The sequence below is a fragment of the Trichomycterus rosablanca genome, chromosome 20 (assembly GCF_030014385.1).
Source record: "Trichomycterus rosablanca isolate fTriRos1 chromosome 20, fTriRos1.hap1, whole genome shotgun sequence".
In the NCBI taxonomy this organism is placed as follows: Eukaryota; Metazoa; Chordata; class Actinopteri; order Siluriformes; family Trichomycteridae; genus Trichomycterus; species Trichomycterus rosablanca.
The window spans coordinates 23,709,925-23,732,155 of record NC_086007.1 but is presented as its reverse complement, the minus strand read 5'-3'; the positions used below and the strand labels follow the sequence as shown (position 1 = coordinate 23,732,155).

General features: G+C 42.7%; 1 protein-coding gene across 6 annotated transcripts; it reads right to left on the bottom strand.

Moving 5' to 3' along the window:
• Positions 1-147: 147 nt before the first annotated feature.
• Positions 148-21,574, bottom strand: auts2b (activator of transcription and developmental regulator AUTS2 b). 6 transcript variants are annotated; one of them, XM_063017019.1, is made up of 13 exons: positions 21,015-21,574; positions 8,518-8,846; positions 7,381-7,619; positions 6,305-6,349; positions 4,705-4,800; positions 3,955-4,026; positions 3,813-3,842; positions 3,613-3,684; positions 3,293-3,431; positions 2,717-2,797; positions 2,552-2,635; positions 2,250-2,439; positions 148-1,463 (listed from the first exon to the last, which is right to left on the bottom strand). In XM_063017019.1, exons 2-13 carry the CDS (start codon positions 8,609-8,611, stop codon positions 392-394), a joined length of 2,214 nt encoding a protein of 737 aa, XP_062873089.1. In that variant the 5' UTR covers positions 8,612-8,846; positions 21,015-21,574; the 3' UTR covers positions 148-391. The 6 variants fall into 6 exon arrangements, with proteins under 6 accessions (XP_062873089.1, XP_062873090.1, XP_062873087.1 ...); XM_063017020.1 differs by having other exon boundaries at positions 3,293-3,434; positions 8,530-8,846; XM_063017017.1 differs by having other exon boundaries at positions 3,293-3,434; positions 21,015-21,573.
• Positions 21,575-22,231: the final 657 nt, after the last annotated feature.

Below are 22,231 nucleotides of genomic sequence, written 5' to 3'. Positions count from 1 at the left end.
AATTTGTCTTCCGCTGTATAAAATAAATTGTATACAGTACTTGGCTACTTCACCACTTTAGCTCTTTGCTTACACATTTTTGTGGGCGTTGTCTTAATGTAATTCAATTTACTGTAGTCAGCTTCAATCAAACAAAACAAATCACACTTCTTCTTAAAATTCTTTTTAATTTTTTTCACAAAAAAGTAATGGGCCACTTTCCCAGTTATGAAGAAGTCTAGCGTAAGGAAAGAAAAAACTCTGAAGCACATTGACACTGCAATTGAATGAAAATCTAGACTTAATCCAGACTTCTGCCCGGATACTCTCGCCCCTGTACATCTCCATATTTATCACTTATTTTCCACGAAGTGCTTGGCTCGTCCTCAGTGAGGCTCTCGTTCTGTCCGACTCACGGCGCCTCAAGGTTTCTGTCCATCAATGGCAAAGTCCTTCTGGGCGAGCCGGGTCGCAAAGCCATAGCAGCCAGCAGAGGCGGTGGGTGGGCGTGGATATATCCTGCACCGGACAGAGCCTTGTTCAGAGTACCGTAGGGGGTGGCGTGGGGCAGTGGCAGGCGTGAGAACAGCGGGCTGGCGTATGGGCTGGGCAGAAGGCCGGGATGTGCCAGCTGGGTCTCGAGGGCGTGGTGGTGCATTGCCAGCAGACGGCTCCTCTCGCTCTCCTCACGCAGCAGTGCCAGGCGCTGGCGTTCCTCCAGCTGGCACCTCTGCTGCTGCTCTATCACCAGCGGGTGGAGGAGTGGCTCGCGTGGGTAAACACGCTGCAGTTGGTCGGCCCTCAGAAGCAGTTCCTTGGCAACCGGGTCTTTTGGAGACATGTCGAGACCCCGACACATATTCCGGATCGGATCCCAGTGCTGGGGAGAGTACGGGAAACGCTCAGCGCCGGACAGCGGGTTCATGCCTACGAAGGGCGACATTAATCGAGTCCTATCCAGGCCGGGTGAAAATCCTGGCATTCCCATGGGCATATGAATGGAGGACAGGGGTGAAGGTGGTATGCCTGGGGTTCTTCGCCCCTGCACTGGTTTCTCGAGTGCTTTAGGAGGTGGTTTGACCTCAGGAGAGTCCTGATGCTCTTTCCTCTCCTCTTTAACTTTAACCTGGCTGCTCTTTGCTGGCTCCGCCTCCACTCGACTCCTCTTTGGGTCGGGCTCCCACTGTCCGTCACTACTGCGCCCCTCTATTCTAATTCTTTGTTGCTTTGGGGACAGAGAGTTTTCCTCTGTAGGCCGCTGGTCACACTTGACCATTTTGTCTCTCTTTTCATGTTGATTTTCTTTGTGCCTTTGATCCTCGTTCTCTCCACTCTGAGTCGGAGGATCCTGGGCTGGTACTCGCTCTTTGCCTTTGTCTTTTGGCTCAGGAGACGGGCCTCCAGAAGTGTCTGTCTGCCTTTGATCTGGTGGACTTGTTCTAGCAGGTGATGGTTGTCTTCCACTTAATTTCTCCTTATTGTCCCTGAAATGAAAGGATATTACAATGTAAGCAAGTGACTGAGCTGTAAAGACATAAATCGATTGCAAAAATTAGGACACCCCTATTATAATCCCAGGTTTTTGTAGTTTTATAAGCACAAATGTGCAAATGTAATGGCATATTTAATATTTTTATATGTTTAATTTTTCCCAGTATGTTAAATTCATCAAATAAACAGTAAATCATATTTAGGATTTCTTCCCTGTTCACATAGAAAATTAAGATCAATTATATTCATTTCCAGCTGTTTGTGCTGATGCCACGCAGTGGACTGACTTGGCAGCATTCAGCTCTTTCAAGGTGCATAGACGAGTTTGCAACAGTATGTGTTTAAAACGCTGGTGCTGTGCTGAATTCTGCTTCGATTCACTGTCTGTACTCACCACAGGTACCTGTTAGCACCTTGCTGTTTGGGAGATGCTTCATTCCAGTCACCTAACTATAATAATTTAGCCTTAATCAAAGTTACTCAGGTTTTTATGCTGATCGTAGATGCTGAATCATGTGTACATGTGTACTATGATTTACGACCATGAACTATTTCTTGTGATTTGCACAATTGTTAAGAATTAGTCAATTTAGGGTGGGGTCTCTGGGCTCAGGGCTCAACCCATTGTGTAGAGAAGCACAGCTATACACCTATTGGAAACAGTGTCCACAAACCTTCGGCTAAATTGTGTATATTATCAAATAATAAATACAGAGTTTGTTTAATACACCCAAACATGTAAACAATCTTATCCAGTGTAAAGAATTTGAATCTCTAACCTTTCATGCTCATCTTTGCTGATGAGTGAGTCTCTCTTGTCTATAGTTCTGTCGGATTCGAGAGCTCGGGGCCACGCGGGTGGGGTAGGGAAAGAGGAAGGGGTCTGCTGCAGTCTGTTCCAGGGTTCCTGTGGTCCTGCTGAAGATAGCATCGCTTTACCATCTTTACTGCCAGGTGTAGAACTCGGTGCTGTTAGGAAAACAGTTTTAAACAGTTTTACCATTTCTTCATTTAGCTTTCCCTTACTAATATAAACAAAGCTGATTAAAAGCGCCAACAAAAGACTAGTATTTATACTCACTCAGTGTGGGGTTTCCTAGTCCTCCGAATGCCGTGGAGCTCAGGATTCCCAAACCTTCAAACACAGGAGGCTTATTTAGAGGGTCTGGACATCAAATAACAAAATTAAATGTTTGTCAAATCAAGCGGATGAAAAACACACTGATCGTCGTGAATTCAGCCTTACCGTGATGAGAGGGGGGTGTGTGGACATTGGTGTGAGGATGGGGCAGGTATCCATAGGGGGAGACCGGTTGGTGTGTGGGACCTGATCAAACAAACAGAAAAGAACGGCTATAAATATTGGCTGTATGATACTGCTCCCGCCCCCATTAGCCGATAGCACCGTTGTGGATTTGAATCTTGGATCCAGCGGATAAAGCGCTAGCATAGTTTACCACTGGGCCACCTTTTAATTATATTTGTGTTATTTTTAGTGTACAAGTGTCAAAAACAACCCCATTATTTTACATTTGCCTAAAATATATGCAGTTCCACGGGACCACAGAACGCATTAACAGGTTTCCCAAACATCCTTATGGAAATAAATACCTTGAAACTCAACAACTTTTAAACTGACGCCACTCCCAGTACCAATTGATGTCAGGTTTCAAGGTACCACTGTATTCTTGTACAAATGTGTATATTAAAGCCCTCCGGCGTGTCCACTGTGTGCTGTGTAATACAGCAGAGCCAGATCAAAAGTGTCCATGAATGTCTGTCGACTCTCGCGCCACCGGATCTTACACTCTCCCTGACTCACCAGCACTGGAGAAGATGGTGAAGGGGCGGGGCAGATCACGCGGCTGCTGGATCATTCCTAGGAATCCTGAACCAGAAGGTCGACTCAGGAACTCTGGCTTCAACCCAAAGTCGAGCTTGTGCGGCTCATTTTGCATCTGCTTCTGAAATGCAGACAGACGAGAAAGGAGATTAGAGGCGCAAGCAAGAACGAGGTGAAGCCAAACGGCACAGCTCTGGTAAACACGGGCGGAGGAAAGCAGATGGAACAATGGGCTTTGAACAAACACAATGAGTGTCATGTTACACAACACACAAGGTGTGTTTGATCTGCTGACATACCTTTATTTTCTGTTGGTGGTGGTACACCTGCCATGCAATATGAACGTGCATTGCGCACCACTTCCCAGGCTTCTGCAATAAAACAAAGAAGTAAAAATTATATCTGTACTCACCTGGATTTCTGATATATTGAAATATCAGATTTTCCATAGGTTAGAAATTTACATTGTAAAATGCAGTACATGCGGTGTAGGTCTTACCTTTGGTGTAGGACCTGCCGAGTCCAGCAGCTGGAAAAGAATTGAAGTACAGAATAAATTACTTATTCAAGAGATGTTGGATGAGCTACTGATCATTTAAATGTAACTGTACATGTTAACATCGATTTGAAAGCTTTCTTACTCTGGATTCCTTTTGAATGAGTGGACGGGGCATTGCTCCAGCTCCAGGAACTACATCGAGTTGATTAGAGGCCTGTTATAACAACAAGAACGTGTTAAATACAAACTGTTTTGGGATTTAAGTTCATAATTAATTGTTGTCTGCTTTATTTTAGGTGGAAAACTGTTTTGGTTTGATGGTTCTAAGTTTAATTCACGTGCCCGATCCGGCTTTCTTTTCAACCGCTAGAGACTGGGTCTCACAGGGAGCAGCACTGCGTACGGTATGTCACGCACTACTATCCGTGAATCAACCATCTCTGGTGCAGGCGCCTCGGCCAGCCAGCAGAGGATCTTGTTTGACCAGTTCCTCATGCAGACAGTCGTGTCTGTGTGATTGCGCAGCTGGTCGATAGCACAGCTGAGATTCATCTGAGATCTGAGAGGTGCTGGGCTTGCCCATTAGACTGCTGCACCACCCCAGTATCTTGCTAGTATTTTCTTACGCATTGAAAAACTTAATGGAGCTTTACCAGCTGAATGTTTGTACACTTTATACATTAAATGAAATTTAATTGTACAGATAAGTCATTAAAATTCCTCAACAAAGGCTAATAAATAAATCCACTAAACTCTTAATATTTATAAGCTCTGTCAATTAAAAATGTAATTCAGACCAAAAGGCTTTTAAATACCAGAATAAGTTAATAGCTTGTGTTGTTAGTCGGTGTTTGTTGTTTTTGTTTTAGTTGGTGTTTGTGCCGTGCAGTACCTTGGGCTGGAAGGCTCCCTGCAGAGAGCTGAATATCCCAGTTGGGGGCACCATGGGAGACATTCCAGGCATTACTGGTGGGTACGAGTGGAGTAACTGAAAAAGATGATGTGGCATTTTATCATTAGTCTGTAAGAATGCTCATTTCCATCAAAATAAGCTGTGAAAATCCCTCGACAAAAGAAACTGAAGCCTTTCATAAAGAGATTCATGAACACAAAGGAAGGTTTTGCTTCAGTCGAACCCAGACCAACTTCACATGAAGTTCTAATATAGTTCGATGTTTTGTGCCTATTTTGTTTCATGTTATTTATTTGGGCAACATTTTGACCAGTCCAGATGTTTCATTTGCTCCAGCTGAGTCTATACTAACTATACTGCTCCCTTATCTCACCAAAAGTATATAGACACCACGACCTTAGTGTTCAAACAAAAATTACAATGCCTTTGTCATATATACAGATACACATGTACAGTACTGCACAGTGAAATACTTCGCATATCCCAGCTTGTTTTGGAAGCTGGGGTCAGAGTGCAGGGTCAGCCATTGTACTACGCCCCTGGAGCTGAGAGGATTAAGGGCCTTGCTCAAGGGCCCAACAGTGGCTGGGATTCAAACGCTCAACCTTTCAATTGATAGCAATCAAATGGCAAAGGTATAGCCTGCAAAATAAATCAATAATATTCTTTCAGGTAAAGTCACCTTCTATACTCTATATGACCATATATAGACACGCTGGACATCCCATCCCAAAGCCAATGGGCATCAATATAAAGTGTCCCCCCCACACAAACACACTTTTGCAGCTATCAAAGCCAACACTATTCTAGTGAAGCTAACAATTTTTGCCCATTCAATCAAAAGCACTTGTAAGGTCAGGCACTGTAGAACGAGAAGCTCACAATAAAGATTCCAATTAATCCCTAAGGTGTTTCATTGGGGGAGTCAGGGTTCTGTGCAGGCCACAGCAGGTTCATCAAACCAAACTCGTCAAACTCTATATGACCATATACAGGCACTCTGGACATCCTATCCCAAAGTCAATGGTTTCATGGACCTCAAATTGTGTACATGGGCAATACAAGTAAGAGTAAAACTGCTTTTTTTTCCAAAAGTTGGATACAATTTTGTTTGGCTGCATCAATTAAGTTACTGACATTATATACACTTGGCAATTAGTGTTGCTAAAATACCTAAACTCAGTCATTAGAAGAAGTGTCAGGGTCCTATTTTGATCATTATCGTGTTATTCTCTCGTACACATAAGCTGCTGTGGCGACTGAGACTGTTAAATGTTAATTGCCTCTGAGATGCCACTAAGCGCCCCTGAGTACACCCCAAAGTTAGTATGCAAATCCCCAAATCTTGCTTCATAGCAGATCTGTCTTTTCTAACTGTTGTCTCAGGAAATAATGGAACCAGATAGATATTTAATGTAATGTGTAAGCACGAGGCACAGCACATAATGAAGTCAGCTTGTCAACAAAAGTTCCATTACTGTCATCATAATTGTTTGCATAGTAAAATTTCAATAACAAATAGATTTATTCATATAACCCAACAAACAGGTTTCCATGCAAAATATTTGGTTGAACTCACATTGTGCCTGTGGAAGGAGTCGACCTTTGGTGGATATTTCTCAAACTGGAAAAGAAGTAAAAAAAAAAAGGAGTTAAATTTAATCTGGAACAAATACCATGACAAAACAAACAATACACACAGGACACACTTGACATGACTGGTATCTATTACACTGCACTATTACAGCATTGCTATTACAGTCACTAATGGTCAAAGTCAAATAAAGCCCAGTGCACACTACAGGATTTTAATACACATTTTAAAGTTAAATTTGGGGTGGATGCACGAGTTTGAATGCTGTTCCCAAACGATTGGGTTAGAAATTTGGTAATTATGATATAACAGTGAAAGCCAATGACTGTGAGCATGAGGCGAAACATCACAAAACAGCAGCACCCCCGGTTCGAGTCTCAGCTCTGCTACCAATCGACTGGGCGCCATCTAGCGGTCACAATTGGCAGTGCCTGCAGCAGACAAAATTGGCCATCGAGTCTACTGGGTGGAAAGATTGGACTAATAAAGTAGGTGGGGTCTTCAAACGCTGTGCAAGGACCCTGGTTAGCAGCCCGAGGCGCCTGTGCAGGAGTGGAGGAACGCTAATGTGCAAATCCACCGAGGCATGGGCGAAAAAAAAGGAGTCAATAAGGACACAATGGTTCAGCTGGCAGATTTGGTTTTACTCTACATATGGGTTTTTTTCAGGTTTCTCTTGCCGCCCTAAAAGACTGATTGAGGGATCTATATTTCCCATAAGTCTAGGTGAATATTTACACATGTAAGTGTTCTGGCCTTGCTCCCAGAGTTTTCATATAGTACTGGACCAACAACACACATTATTATACATTATTATATATTATTTAGTTTTTATGAGATTTGAGACACAGCTTTTTTATTTTTTCCCAATCTGATATATAGCCAATTCAACAGCTCCTGGGATTCGATAGTGATACCTCATTTTTCTGGACTCGATGCTCTTAAATGAAAATATAAGGCTGTTATCTAAGCAGACCAGCGATTTAAAAGTGGTGCAGTGTGCACTAGGCTTGAACAAGAGATGGAATATAAAAAAATCAGTCGTGTCGACTCATCCTCACATGTCTGTTAGGGGTACGCACCATGGGTGCTACAGGACCGGGCAGGATGGCCGGGTGGGGAAAAGGAGTGAAGGTGTGCTGGTGCGTGTGTTGGTGCGTGTGCTGGTGCTGATGCTGATGCTGATGCTGATGGAACTCGGTACGCAGGTAGCCGCCCGGAGCCGCCATGGGGGTTCCTCTGTCCGCGCTCTGTGAGGCGAGGAAGCGGGAGTTTAGCTCCTGACGCAGCAGGTCCTGCTCTGTAAGTGAACGATTGAAACATGATTAGCATCGACAATTCAGTGTCTCTGAAATGTTTGATATTTGTAGTAGGAAAGAACAGAGTGATGAGAAAGTCACTCTGTAAACGTGTTAATGTTATTAAGGTAGATATTTTAGATTTTCTGTTTGGGTGGTGGTCTATAATGCTAACGGCCAGCGTAGACATGTTTGGAGGGACGGCCAAAGACCTGCGATTAGATTGGCGATGTGTCCAGGGTAATCCAGCCTTGCAGCCAGTTTTTAATTATGAAAATGTACCCGCCGTGACCCAGACCAGGATAAAGAGGTTGATGAAAATTTAATTAAAAAAAGGAAGGCAAATTATTCTGGACCTTTACAATCTGATGCGCTAAAAACTCTACAGATGAGTATTAATGAGGATTTTCCAAGATCAAGAGTTCTCATCCTGCACCCAGTGATCTGTTTACTTATTTACCTAGAGTTGTAGTCTAGTGTTAGAGTACTGGACTAGTAATCAAAAGGTTGCTGGTTGAAGCCCCACCACTATAAAGTTGCCACTGTTGGGCCCTTGAGCAAGGCCCTTAACCCTCAATTGCTAATACAGTAAACCATATACAGTTGCTTTGAGTTGCTTTGGATAAAAGTAAAAATGTAAATGTAAACTGGATTTACCATGTAGTAACACACCCTGACTGGACACCAATCCATCACATGGCCTCGGCCACCCCAGCTTAGACATAGCCAATCATGTCTGTGTTTAGACGCCCAACCGGTTGATAGCACAACTGGGGATTCAAACCCTAAATCCCACTGATAGTGGGCTAGTATCATTTAGCAATCTTTCTGATAAAAAATGTGTATGTATGTGTATGTATATTTTTACATGACTCTTTCCCACGCCCAGTGATAACGTACCTGAGTACGGACCTGCAGGGGGGGCACCTGGCACAGCGAGTGCACTTCCTGTTAGCAGGGGAGAGGGAGTCAAGGCTGCCGTTGGAGAAAACATACTGCAGTCCTTCAGAATTCAGCCACTATATGAAAGAAGGTGGCGCTCTCGCTGGTGCGCGGTCAGCGCCCAGATGTGTCTGACGACCGTCCTCGAAGGCCCGGTTGTGTTTCTTTTTTCTGGTTCTTGTTTTAACACCAGTGAAGATGAGTGGACTCTAGTCTTCCTCTCGGAGAGCCTCCAGAGCGGATTTTTTGTAGTCTCGCATTTTTGCTGGCAGCACCATCACTGATATCTGAGAAGACAGAGAGAGAAAGAAATCGTATCAGGACGAATATTACGACCTTAAACGTGGCTTTATTACAAAACTGATCCAGCACGTATTGTTTACTGCTGCGAGCCCATGGCAATGAATCAGCGCGGGTACGAAAACATATCCAGTATACTCAGACTGCATTATGGGCAATAATCCAATTTAGGACGAGGCCAGTAATAATCCACTAATTTCATTTGATAGCATGTTGTTCCAAGAAAGGATATTAGTATAATGCTATCTGTTTAATGTTGTTTGAAAGGGGAGAGCATACTGCAGTCATGCGGCTAGGACAAAAGAGACAGAGAGCGGGGTACGGCTGGGAGGGCCGTGTCATTTGGAAGAGCTAATAAAGCGGGGGTTAAGCGAAATAAAAGGCAGCCTTTCTCCTTTTATTGCGGCGCCTTTTCCATGACATTACGCGGCCGTGCTCTTTTAATTCCGCTCCGCTCAAAGTAAACCTAGCATTTAATGGCTAATGTTGGTGTCACTTTGACATTTACTGGACCTTCCCAGGGGAGCGCCAATAGTGAATGCAAATGGGGCGGAGGCCTGAAATCCCGGGAGGATTGCCGATGTATACAACCTGCAATTACCTCCTTTTGAATGCCACTCATGCACAAGGAGATAAGCAGTAAATCTCTTTTGTGTGGAGCTGTCAATTCGGCCCTTTTCCCCCCCTGGAGCCTGTTGTATCTGGAGTGAAAGGTCTTTTGAGAGGTCCATAATGGATGGTTAGGCTCTCTTAGAGTAAAGCTCCTTTTGGGAAGCACCGGGGGTCTGTGAAGAAGGGAGTAATAGGAACAGCTTAGTCCTCCTCTCTCTATGGAGCGTCGCTGCTCCCCTGCTGAACAGTTTGTACTGAGTGGGGTGATGCAACCGTGGGAGGGGGGGAAGGTGAGCATGGTAACGCCAGGAAGAACAGCAGACAGGAGCAGTGCTGCTCTGAGGAACATGCCTTTGTGCTACAAAAAGTGAAGAAGTTAAAGTAGGACCTTCGTGTGGTCTTTAAGCTGGTGGATAAATGGTTTTTTTCTACTGTTTTAAGAACCATGAAGAAAAGGAAATGTGGCAATTCTTTAACCACTTAAAAATAACTAATATATGCCAACTGATTCCTATTCCTAAAATGACCCAAAGAAAGCATTATTTTATGGCACTTTATTATTTATTATTATTATTTAAAGCAATAAATTGTTATTTAAAGCCTAGTGGTTAAGGTACTGGGCTGGTAATCAGAAGGTTGCTGCTGTTGGGCCCTTGTGCAAGGCCCTTACCCCTCAATTGCTCTGCCACAGTGCTGTAAGTGGCTTTGAATAAAGGTTTCTGCTAAATGCCAAAAATGTGAATGAATCCAGATACACCTGTTAGGGGGCACATGGTTTCTCCAAAAAGTTCATCTGATGTATTGTTTTTATTTTGGTCGATCTGCATAGCACTTTTATGAGGTTAATAACATTTACATTTTTTTTTACATTTTTTACATTTTCAGCATTTAGCAGACGCTTTTATCCAAAGCGACTTACAGTACTGTGTAATAATGAGGGTTAGTGCACTTATACTGGATTTGAATGCTGCAGATAAACATGATATACAAAATATACACAGAATATAAACAATATGGAAACTATTAAAAGTGTAGCAGGTTTTTATTTCACCTGAATTCAGAAAACATGCATGTACAGGTGTGTGTGTGTGTGTGTGTGTGTGTGCACATGATGCATAATGAGTACAGGTGATAGTGTTGCGTGACTGCAGCTGGTCTACAAACGCACACAAGTGTTACGTTTTTCATGTCTTGTTTAAATCATATGTAGTTTTACAAGTAGAAATGTGTTTTTTAAGATGAATCATGTTGATTATGCTAGCCCGCTACTGTTAGGTTCCAGGGTTTGAATCCCTGAAAGTCTGAATTGGACCCGCAACAACCCGGAGCATTTACATTTTTAGCATTAAGCAGATGCTTTTTGTCCAAAGCGACTTACATTATACAGTCTAAGCAATTCAGTGTTAAGGGCCCAACAGTGGCAAACTGGCAGTGGTGGGGTCTAAACCAGCAGCCTTCTGCTTACTAGTCCAGTACCTTTAAAAACATACACACAGCGACAAATGAATAATGTCTCATAACCAGTTGTTTCTTGGTATTATTTTTAACAATCCTCTTTAATTTGCCTTCTTTTCCTTCACCTTCACAGCTACTAAAATATCCAATTGTGACTCTGAGTGTGTATTTCCAGCTTGTCATGGTGCATTAATGTTCTTTTGATGCAGGTTGGGTATTAGGGTTAAGCTTCTCAAGCTGTCAGGCCACCAGCAACTGCGTCTTCCTATTTCAATCGGCACCTCTCTTGTCCAAGCAGTTTTTGTCATTCATCAAGCCCATTACTGAGCTAAAGCTCCCAGGCATGCTGAGTCTAATGGCCTAATCCCTCCATTCACACAAAGGTGAGATTAGCTGAAGGTTAAATACTCTTGTTCTCCACATTTCTGTCCCGCTCGGAGGGACGTGGAGATCTCCTGAAGGAGCCGCTGGAAGAGGTTTGTGTGTACACAAAGGAGAAGCCGGAGGAATGAGGTAGGGTTTAAGGTAAGCTCGCCGAAAGACAAGTCGTAAAGTGTTTACTTTGGCAACAGAGGACAAGGAACGGCCTGTAAATCATCACACAACATGGCGGCTCGTAGCCCGACTGGCGAACGAGTGAAACAGAGGAGCAGTTGTTCCTGCACGCTGAGTTTTTACACTTTGTGAGCTAAGCTAAAGGTAAAGCTAAGCTGTTCCGTAACCATCCACACACCAACATTTGTCCAACATCTGACTTTTACTACATTCCAGCACAGTAGATTTTTGAATAGAATTCTTCTTATTCTGTCTCGTAAATTAAATATAATACAATATAATACAATCTGCAATTCAAAACATTCAGACTATTTAGCAGCCCAGTTTGAACAGGGCTGGTTTTAAATGGGTAATGGTTTAGTTACCACAGTATTGTTGAGTTAAAAACCTTTATAACAAAATATCAACATCCAAAAACACTGTATCAATCTTAACGTCTTTCCCAGTTTTAAGTAAGCCGGGGATGATGTGGTCTTGGCGTCATGTCACGCATGTGTTACAGCATTAGAAACCCAGAAAACATGCAATAAACATGAAAATAAAATAAAAAGATAATCTGATAATGTTCTGCAATGCTATGTGGTAAACAATAGACTTTTCTTAATGCCACTCAGTATCCCAACACACACTGACCATAATCCATAACACCATTAAAGATCAAGTGACCACACACACAGAAACGAGCCACATTTGGCTCTGAAACACTGGACGCTTCTGTTCCAAACTTCTCTTGACTACCTTAACAGATCAAAATGACTTAAAGGTTACATTTAGTTTAATATTAATATTACATTTACATTTTCAGCATTTAGCAGACGCTTTTATCCAAAGTGACTTACAGTACTCTGACAGTATATTATCTCAGCACTTGAGGGTTAAGGGCCTTGCTCAAGGGCCCAACAGTGGCAACCTGATAGAAGTGGAGCTTGAACCAGTGAAATTTCGATTACTAGTCCAGTACCTTAACCGCTAGGCTACAATTAATTAATGATCGTCAGTCACCTCTTTCCTCCTGCTGTTCCTGATAAGTAATTGTAATTTGCTTACGTGTTTTATTATTATATATTTTCCCTTTATTTTAAACTGATTGTTGTCTGTTATTTTTATTTATTCATGTTGAATAATTTCTGTGCTATTTTAGGCCATTTTGTTCTTAAGTTTCTTAAAAAAGGCCCTTCTAAATAAAATGTTATTATTATTATTATTATTATAACTGGAAATGAGAGCCACGCTGCTGACTTAAGCAGTGCCCGATTCAATCTGGGGGTTCGATTTAAGGCTGGGCTCACACATACTAGCCCTTGGGGGGGCACATACAGTATCAGTGCACCCACTTATAGTCTCCGCGCTTAGCCTCAATAAATAGGACGGTTGTCAAGAAAGGCGCTCAGTGTAAAAACTTCCAAAACAAATATGCGGATGAATGATCCGCTGTGGCGACCCCTAACGGGAGCAGCCGAATGGGGTAATGGTTTAGTTACCACAGTATTGTTAAAAACCCTAATAATAAAATATCACCCAAAAACACTGTATGAATCTTAATGCCTTTCCTAGCTTTAAATAAGCTGGGGATGGCCGAGGCCCTGCTACGTCTCGGTGTCATATCCGGCATGTGTTACAGCATTGTGCCCAGTAATTCTGGGGAAATCTGAAAGAATTCATTCATTGGCGTTTTCTGCTAAAACTCCACATTAAACTTTTTTGGTCACACATCAAAGGTCTATGTGTGTAATTATTCATTAATATGCATGCCCAGTCATAATTACTCTGGTATATTTCCTTAACGTATGTATAATTAATACAAGAAAAAGTATGTAAACAATACTAAGGATTCTAATAAAAAACATAGATTTCAGTGCCACGTACCTATTAAGGTCCTCACAGCCTTCAAAAGATCTGCTGCGACCTGTACGGCTTTGCAGCTCTGTCGCTTTCGAGTGTGGAAACTGCAGTCCAGCTCGAGTGTAACGAGCCGAGTTAATGAAATTTTCCTCCAGTGGATTTCTATAGCTCTCAAATAAGGCACCAGGGAGCTCTCTCTGTGTACTCGGCTTCTGTCTGAAAGTTCACCGTCTGTGGTGTAGGATAACACACCGCCTAAACGAAGACTTCCTTTAAGCCTCTACCTCCCTCTTTCTTTTTCTCCGGCTGGCAAAGGAGGAAAAAAAAACACTCTCCCTCCGACGCTAAGCCACTTTGATGGCAAACGCACCACAGAACATTACTAACGTCAAATCAGCATGTTAAAGGGATTGTGTTCTTACCCAATACACAAAGCGTTCGAAGGGGGAAAAAAATCAACCACAATTTACGACCCGATTTTTTTACTCTGCAATTATGGTCTCAAAGCTTATGTGTACACGTGAGATAACTCTGGCAGCAGCATTCAATAAAACATTCTGTGTTATTTGAGCAAGACAGCCCTGGCATGGAAGATAATCCCTTCTCAATGCGCCATGTAAGACAGCAGCCCTTGAAAAGAGCACATGAATTGCGGCAAGCAAATCGGTCCATGCCAGGAAATAGGTGAGTGCTCTGGCATTGAGCTCTTCCATTATACAGCGGTCAGGTTTCTCTCAGTTAGAGATTAGCGGCAGTGATGTAGGGCGGGCATGCACACAATAGCTGTCAATGCCTCGGGGATGTGTCGTGCCGCCTGCTTCCTAGAAACCAATCCCCCTTAGCGCGCTAGTATAACAATCTGCAGCCCGAAGGGCCCCGGGGACTCCCTCCACTCCTGCGCTATAATGGATGGCTTTAAAGAATGACCTTACAAATGAGAAGAGGCCGGGTGGCCTCCGGAGGGCCTGCGCGACGAGCCGCGGCAGCAGTTGTGCCTCCGACGTGTGCGTGTGGGATCTTAACGCTCATAAGTTAGGTAGTCAGAGTATTTACTTGAGCCGTCGTTGAAAGCTGGAGAACGGGCAGCTGTCCCGCTGATCTCTCAACAGAGAGCCGTCCGGCCCGGCTGTGCACCATCCCTCCCTGCCTCCCTCCTGTGCTGCCTAACCCGGCTCGGGTTACCACCAGAACAATGTGAACCCTGTTTACGCTCGCCAGCCTCTCAGGTTCTGCCTGCTCGAACATTCATACCTATGTCTGTGCCGGACAGTGAATTAATATATCACGTGGTGGCCTTGGATGGGTTATTTCCCAAGTTTCATCTACGAGCCAGTTGCAATTATGTGTGCACTTAGGTTTTGGCTTCGCTAGCCTTGCCACAAAAAAGCTTTTGTAAGCGTCCTCTAATAAATGGACTTAAAATGGAAAGACTCCAGAAGTGTGGTTAAATAAAATGCACTTTTTGGGAATTGAGCTATCTCTGCTTTGTGGTATATTTTAAAACGTTTTTAAATGCTTACATTACTCACCTAATCCTGAATTAGATTTATATTATGGAAGACATTCCAGTATACCTTTCTCGCTGCAGTACATTTCTGCAGCTATTCCAGTATGACTAGGCCATTCATGACTTTTGAAGGGGGTTTGACATTCCACTGCATGTTGGTTTTTCCACACTGAAAAACCAGTACGCCTCAAACGCTTCATTTTCTTGGCATGATCTAAGTTTGACTAAATGTTTCTCTAAACGTTCGGCGGTAAGCCCTGCCACCGTGCTGTTTTAAAGCCCCGAGGGTGCGGGACTGAATTTGTGCTTGAAAAGCTTGTAGGTATGTTTTAATGAGGTCTTCAAAAGTCCTTCCCGGAGACGGCTGTTGACAAAGCCGTAAAATAAAAATAGGAGAAATAAACAGATGGGGGTTGTGATGACAATCACGCGTGCTGCGTTGCGTGTACGTTCCGTTGAGACACATGGCGTACATCATCTGGAGGCCCTTTGTGCCAACAGGAATGGAATGTCCTTATAATAAACATCGATCACGGTGCTTACAAAGGTGCAAAAACCCTCACCTATGGCCGGTTGTGCATCGATGGGGCCGGGGCTGGTAACAGCTCCGCAAATAGCCACTCCAGTTATTCCGAGCAGTGACAAAGTCAGACTTGGCTGCTGAGGGAAGCTGTCAGCATTTGACAGCTGGGTGTCAGCCAAGAGGAGGATCTGCTGTTAAGCTCCCCCGGGACTCTATTTTACTTTAAATGGATCAGCAAAAGCGCCGTACCGACAGCACAGTAGCGCATCCAGAAGCGATGGCACGCTAATGTAACTAGGCCAACGCGACCGAACACGACGTGAACCCGCGGCGATCAAAGGTTCAGATGCTTGAGAGAGCAGCGGTGTCAGTGACAGATCCTTACTACGTGACTAACATCACTCAGTGATGTTTGTGCTGGCTGCAACATGGGATATTCATTAGCCTGTATAAACCGTGAATAATCAGACCGAGGTCACAAAACATTGGAACAAATAATTACATCATACGAGCGCTCAGGTGGCACAGCGGTGAACTGCGCTAGACCATTACTGCTGGGATACAAGTTTCGAATCCTCAGCGGTTGGTGTGTATAATCTGAATTTATCTGCTGGCTAATTGATGGCACCTGCACAGAAGCGGGGAAAGAGTGCGGATCAGGGGGTGTGTCTCCGTACACAAGGCTGATTCACATATATGCACTCGCCTAGTGTGAGTGAAAAAATGCATATGGATGCTGGCCACGTGTCGGAGGGGGGCGTGGGTTAGCTTCGTTCTCCTCAATCAGAGCGAGGATCGGCATTGGTGAAGAGCAAGCATGACGCAATCGGGCAATTGGACGTGCTAAAAAGTCAGGAGAAAATGCATAAACAGAGTTCACTTAACCTTAAGATACTCGCACTTCTAAACAAACAGCAACAAATATAAACCATCAGTAGGGCAGTTGTAGCCTAGCAGGTAAGTCACTGGACTAGTAATCAAAAGGTCCCTGGTTCAAGCCACACCACTGTAAGGCTGCCACTGTTGGGCCCCTGAGCAAGGCCCTAAACCTCAATTGCTTAGACAACATACTGTCACAGTACTGTAAGTCGCTTTGGATAAAAGCATCTGCTAAAGTGCCAGAAATGTAAATCAATTCAGCCATTGAGTCATTAAACTATAAATAAATATACCTGTACTGAACTGCTTTTAAAAAATGACAATCCAACGAGTCAACTCAAGTATTAAATGATTAAAAGATAAAACGTTTCACTCTAATATACTAGATTTAAAAAGTAGGAATGCAACTACCTCTCTAAAATCAACATCTTCAGCCAGAGGCCGTCACACCACCTCTCTGAGGAATCCAATTACCGACTGGCTGTTGTAAACTCCCGTAAAAAGGTTTTCTATGATCGGATTAACAAAGTGCACATAACCCTGCTAATCAGATTACCAACATCTGATTTCATGCAGTTATCCAATTAGTCCGTGCATGGAAATGGACACACTTTCTTATTAAAGCTGCATTCTGTAACCTTCAGTCATTTAAGAAGGTTTCTGCAGCGTCTGTTGTGCAGTGCAACTGGCAACCTGATACACGTGTATATAACGGTCAAGTAGAACCTAGCGTTGGTGTGGCACTCTCATGACCTCTGACATTTGAGTCCAAAAATAGCTGCCAAGCCCGACCCTGCAACTTTGGACTGACATCTTCGGCTTTGTAAGGCAACACAGCACTTTAACTATTTAAATGATCCAGTAACGTGGTCTTGAAGATGCTTATGACTTAATACTTCATCAAACCCTTTAATCTGGCTTGATTACAACAAGCACCCTAAACCACAAGTGCACCAAACTGGGCTACAAGACACAGATGCACCATATGACGCAATTGGATCCACCTCTGTACAAACACTTTCCCATTAAGAGTGAGCGCAGCCTCTAATTTTAGAATGTGCATAGTTGCATTCAGTCACAAGTAAGTACGTTAATGCCACTCGCCTCCGCGCCGTCATGTCAAGGAAGGATCCTGCATCTACTAGGATTTAGTCTGGAACCCCAGTTCAGCGAGCTTACACTCACCCCTGACCCTGAAATCCCAACAGGCCTTCCTATTGGTGTTTGGGGTCGTAAGCCAGGCTTTAGTTTCTGCTGACATATGTGTGAAATGTGCACCTTTGCTAAAGCCCCTGTCCCTAATTTAAAGACAAACACCATTAACTAGGACTGGTGGGCGTATAACCGTAATCTTTTAGGGTTCTTAAGTACTTCAGCTGGCACAGGGCGAAAGCAATTCAGGGACGACAAATGACGTCAGTGGCAGGACTTTACCTTTTATGAGTGTCTATTAAATGCGTTTTAGTAAAAACATTTATCAAGATGTCATGACTAAAGTGGCCTGTGTAACCTTCAATAATATTGATTTATGGCCACTGGAGCTGTCTTCCGATCCAATTATTATTTTTAGATTACTAGCACACACTTGGCACAGCACACACACTTCCTTAAGTTATCAGGACACTAATTGGTTAACAAGATATTGCATTTAGCAGTCTTCAACTCGGCCCTTGGGGATTTCTCGCAGCGCCATCTGCTCGGAGCTACCAGGAGATTCAGCGTTTCTGTATCTCGACAGCAATCAGGCACAAGCGGCACGACAGAACTGACAGGTTTTGATTCAAAGAGAAATCTGCTGTATTACTGTGCCGTGTTACTTTATTTCAGCAGGAACTCGAGTATTTTATCCACTTTGATAGAGTCCCTTGAACGACGAGTCCAGTAAGTGAACAATAAAGTGAATCTTAACCTGAAGAGGTCAAACAACTAGAACTGACTTTAATCTTCAGAAATATAAAACGCATCTATAAAATACCTCACACTCCGAGCTGTGACATGTTTACAGTGTTTGGAGGGGGATTGTTTGTGGCATCATAAATGTTGGGGTTATTGATTGTGCTTAGATTGACTAGTCAGACAGTTTATAGTGAAAGCTCATTTGGGGTTCGTCTCACAGTGATGAATAACGACCTAACATGTCCTTGCCATTAATGGACCTCTGATTATAGACTACGGCTATAGATCTGGATATAGACTGTAGACGTGATGACATCATAAGGTAGTGGGTTTACATAACCTAGAGCTGAACAATGTGACAATGTACACTGACTGCTGACCGTGAGCCTGTTGGACATGAACATCCCATTAATAAAATGGGCATTAATATGGGGTTTGCCCTATTTTGTGCCTACAACAGTCACCACTCTTCTGGGGAAGCTTTCTTAGCAACACAATTTATTCCTTGATGCACTCACAGGAGCACAGACATCCTGGAACAGGAAATGGCCTTCCCCAAACTATTGCCACAATGGTAGAAGCAAATAATCAACTTTATGTAACTAATTTCATACACCTGGTAGCAAAAGGCATGGCTAACATTACCAAACTCAATAATACGAAGGGGTGTCCACATCTTTTTGGCCATATGTTGTATACCATCTGACTACAGTATTAGGATGGATGTTTGACTCTTCTGTTTATATCATTATAAAGCTACATTAAAGTTATAGCACATTAAATATCTTATGTTTATGTATATGTCTTCCCATATATTCAATTCTGCAAATAAATAAGAATAGAAACATATCTATTTAAATGTACTAGCCATGACATTTGACTATATGATCTCACAATTTTTCTTCTAGCATCATATGTGGTGGCTTAATAGATAATGTACTGGACTAGTAATGAGACAGTCGCTGGTTCAAACCCTAACACCACCAAGTTGCCACTGTTGGTCCCCTGAGCAAGGTCCTTAACCCTTAATTGCTTGATTGTAATTAGCTACAACTGTTAATGAAAGCATCTGCTGAATGCAGTAAATGTAAACCATTTTATTATTATAAGAGTACCAGTGTGCGTGCAAAATAAAGTGATTTGCTATAGAAATAAACTGTCTAGCTGGGATACAGTCTGCAATTCATAAATCATAAGTGATGCTTTTATTCGGTAAGAAGACGTAATATATATCAGATATAATATATATCAGTCATATCAGCAAAATATGTTGCATCACATCAAATCCACAAGAGAGCAATTTTAAGATGGAAATATGACGTTCCATTTACTGGCATTAATGCACTAATGCACGTTTATAATTGTGATTGAAGTATCATGTAGTGGAAGTGAATTTGTTGAACTGATTGTGAGGGCTTGAGGGCTTCATTAACCTTCCTTAACCGCTTTATTCAGGTCAGTACCGCACTGGGTCAAGCAGTATGTTCTGGTCTGAGCTGGTATGTTCAGATATATGGCAAAGAAAAAAAAACTACATAAATAGGGGGACACAGGGGTATTTTGGACAGAAGGCTTGCTGCTAATCAGTAATAAATTGTGATATAGTGTGGCTGTGGGGTTCATCAAGTATGTATATATATATATATATATATATACACACACACACATATTTTCCACCTCTAGATATCCTAATGTAACCATGTTGTTATAACCACCTTGTTTAAATGTATAGTCAAATATAGTAAAATGTAAATGTGTCTCATGTAATCCAGATTAAAATCTGATTGCTGTGGGGTACATAATATGCAAATCAGCTAGGAATACTTAACAACCAACTTTTTGTGTCTGCCTTGTTTTACTATGCAAAACCTGGCTGGTGCATCAAAAATTGCGTTTTGCGTAACGATCTTTATTTTCTTAGTGGTTGTGGGTGGTTTTGGCTGTCAAATGTGACTGTGGACATACAATATATCACACTGAATTCAATCCTTCCAAGGTCGTTTAAAAAACCTACATTTAGAAATTATAAGAGGATATTTTAAGGGGAGGGTTGATTCATATATGATTAAAGATAAGATACACTTGTACAGGATTTGTGTTAGACTTCTGTTTGAAGGGTTTCAAATCCAGTTCTGTTTGTTTAACAATGATGAGATACATGTGTTTTATTTCTGCATGCCGGGTAGCTTTCTTTGGTTGTCAAAGGTGACAAGGAATAAAATACACTTGTTTAAAATTTGTATTTTTCTTATTTTGAGATGTTCAAATCTGGATTTAGAAAGGTTCTCAATTCATGCATTCACACCTGCTTTTATATGCAAAAACAAAGAAACATTTGTTTGGGGTTGTTTTGGTTGTCAAATGTGACTAGGAATGAAGCAAACTTGAGTAACATTTCTGTTGAATCACCTCTTTACGTGTTTAAATCAGGATTTAGAAACGTTTTAATCCGTGCGTTTACACCTGTGTGTTTTGTGATGTCATTAATCCGTTTTATTAGGGACACTAAAGGCATAAAACCAATATTTGCTTAAGTTGTGTTTTGGTTGTCAAATGTGACTACAATTGTGTAACGTTTGTCTCAGGTGTCGTAGTGAAATGTTTTAAATCTGGTTTGTTTTAATTCCTGCGTTCAGACCTGTATTGTTTAATGTGGAGATTATAAATCCAGATTATCCAGACGCATGAAACACGGATAATTGTAAACAGGTCTGACTGAGGTAACCAGTTCAGATCTATCAGTCTGAGTCGTTTCTTTCTGGGTAACATTTAAGTTTTTAGTATCAAAACAATCTGAAATAAAGAAGTATGTATTAAAATGAAGTAGTGCTGCGTATAAAAGCACAATATTGTTTCAAACAAGCCGTGGACGAAACGGATACTTACCGGATTGAGTCAAAATAGTACAAAGGGAAAGAATGACAATCGGTGCGCTCCGGTTCAGCCTTATAATCCACAAACACAAGGAAATTCCACCACAAATGTATTTAATATCAATCCTTCGATGTGTCCGCGGTTTTCCAGATCAGTCTGCGATCTCTACAGCCCTCGTAAGGACGAGTGCGGAAAGTAAGTTGGTGTGGAACGAAGGACAAAAGAAGCCTCTCAGAAGTCGGAGACTTTCCGCACCAAAGAAACGGTAACGCACTTTTCCTTCTTCAATCCTCAACTACAGCCTCACTGGGGCTTCAAACGGTTCAGCATCGCGCCCGTGGTTCAGTAAACTCGCTTTTCCATTTAAAAAATCCTTCAATGAAAGGCGAAGACGCTAAGAAGCGAGTCAACAGCAGTTCAGTCCAGCGCTCCGTCAGCCAGTAAGCCTGAGACCCTGATCCGCACAGGGAGCAGCAGCAGCTGTAGGAGTAGCAGATTCCGCCCCTCTCCTAAACACCACCAACAAGAGCTTCTCCCGCCGACCAACGAACTACCAGCTACACCATTCAGGTTAAAGCGATTTCTGTCCCGCACTTCCGTCTCGTTCTCCACCTTCAGTGCCCTTTCTTTCCTTCTTTCCCTCCCTTCTTCCACACTCGCTCCCTTCCCCTCACTCCCTCATTCCCTCCCTCCTACCAGCAGGGCGCAGGCAGCTCCCTCCACCACCCAGCAGCTCAGCACACACCTGCTCCAAGTCGTGCCCTTGTTTCCTCTCATAACACCCACACGTATACCCGCTGGCACAGTCGGGCCACTGTAGGTTCCCTCTTTAATTAAACGGACAGGTCAGTCATAGATAAGGGTCCATAATGTCTCGGGAAAAGACACAGCGAACTGCAGTGACCAGTGGACAGGCCCGTCAAGTAAGGTGTAACTTAACACAGTAATTATTACCAAGGGGAGTTTTTGGGAGGTGGAGAAAACCCACAGAGACATACAGAGAATGTGCAAAACTCACAGGTAAGTGACCCGGAGCATGGCACAAACCCAAGACCTCAGAAAGACACCAACTTTTCTGGCTGTGCACCTGTGCCATCCACCCACTTATATATTATATTTGTATTAAGCTTAATAATTATATAATGCTTATATATTATGTTATAATTATGTAATTATACATTGTATTATATTAAACATTATTATAAAGTTCTTATCTTTATTCAAAATTT

What these genes read in the sequence shown, in the direction of transcription:
- auts2b (XM_063017017.1), bottom strand. Translation starts at nt 8,611, where the DNA reads ATGTTTTCTCCAACGGCAGCCTTGACTCCCTCTCCCCTGCTAACAGGA. An exon ending in AGGGAGCCTTCCAGCCCAAG is followed by an intron (nt 4,027 to 4,704) that starts GTACTGCACGGC and finishes TTGTTATAACAG; the next exon opens with GCCTCTAATCAACTCGATGT. An exon ending in CACACCCCCCTCTCATCACG is followed by an intron (nt 2,636 to 2,716) that starts GTAAGGCTGAAT and finishes TTTGATGTCCAG; the next exon opens with ACCCTCTAAATAAGCCTCCT.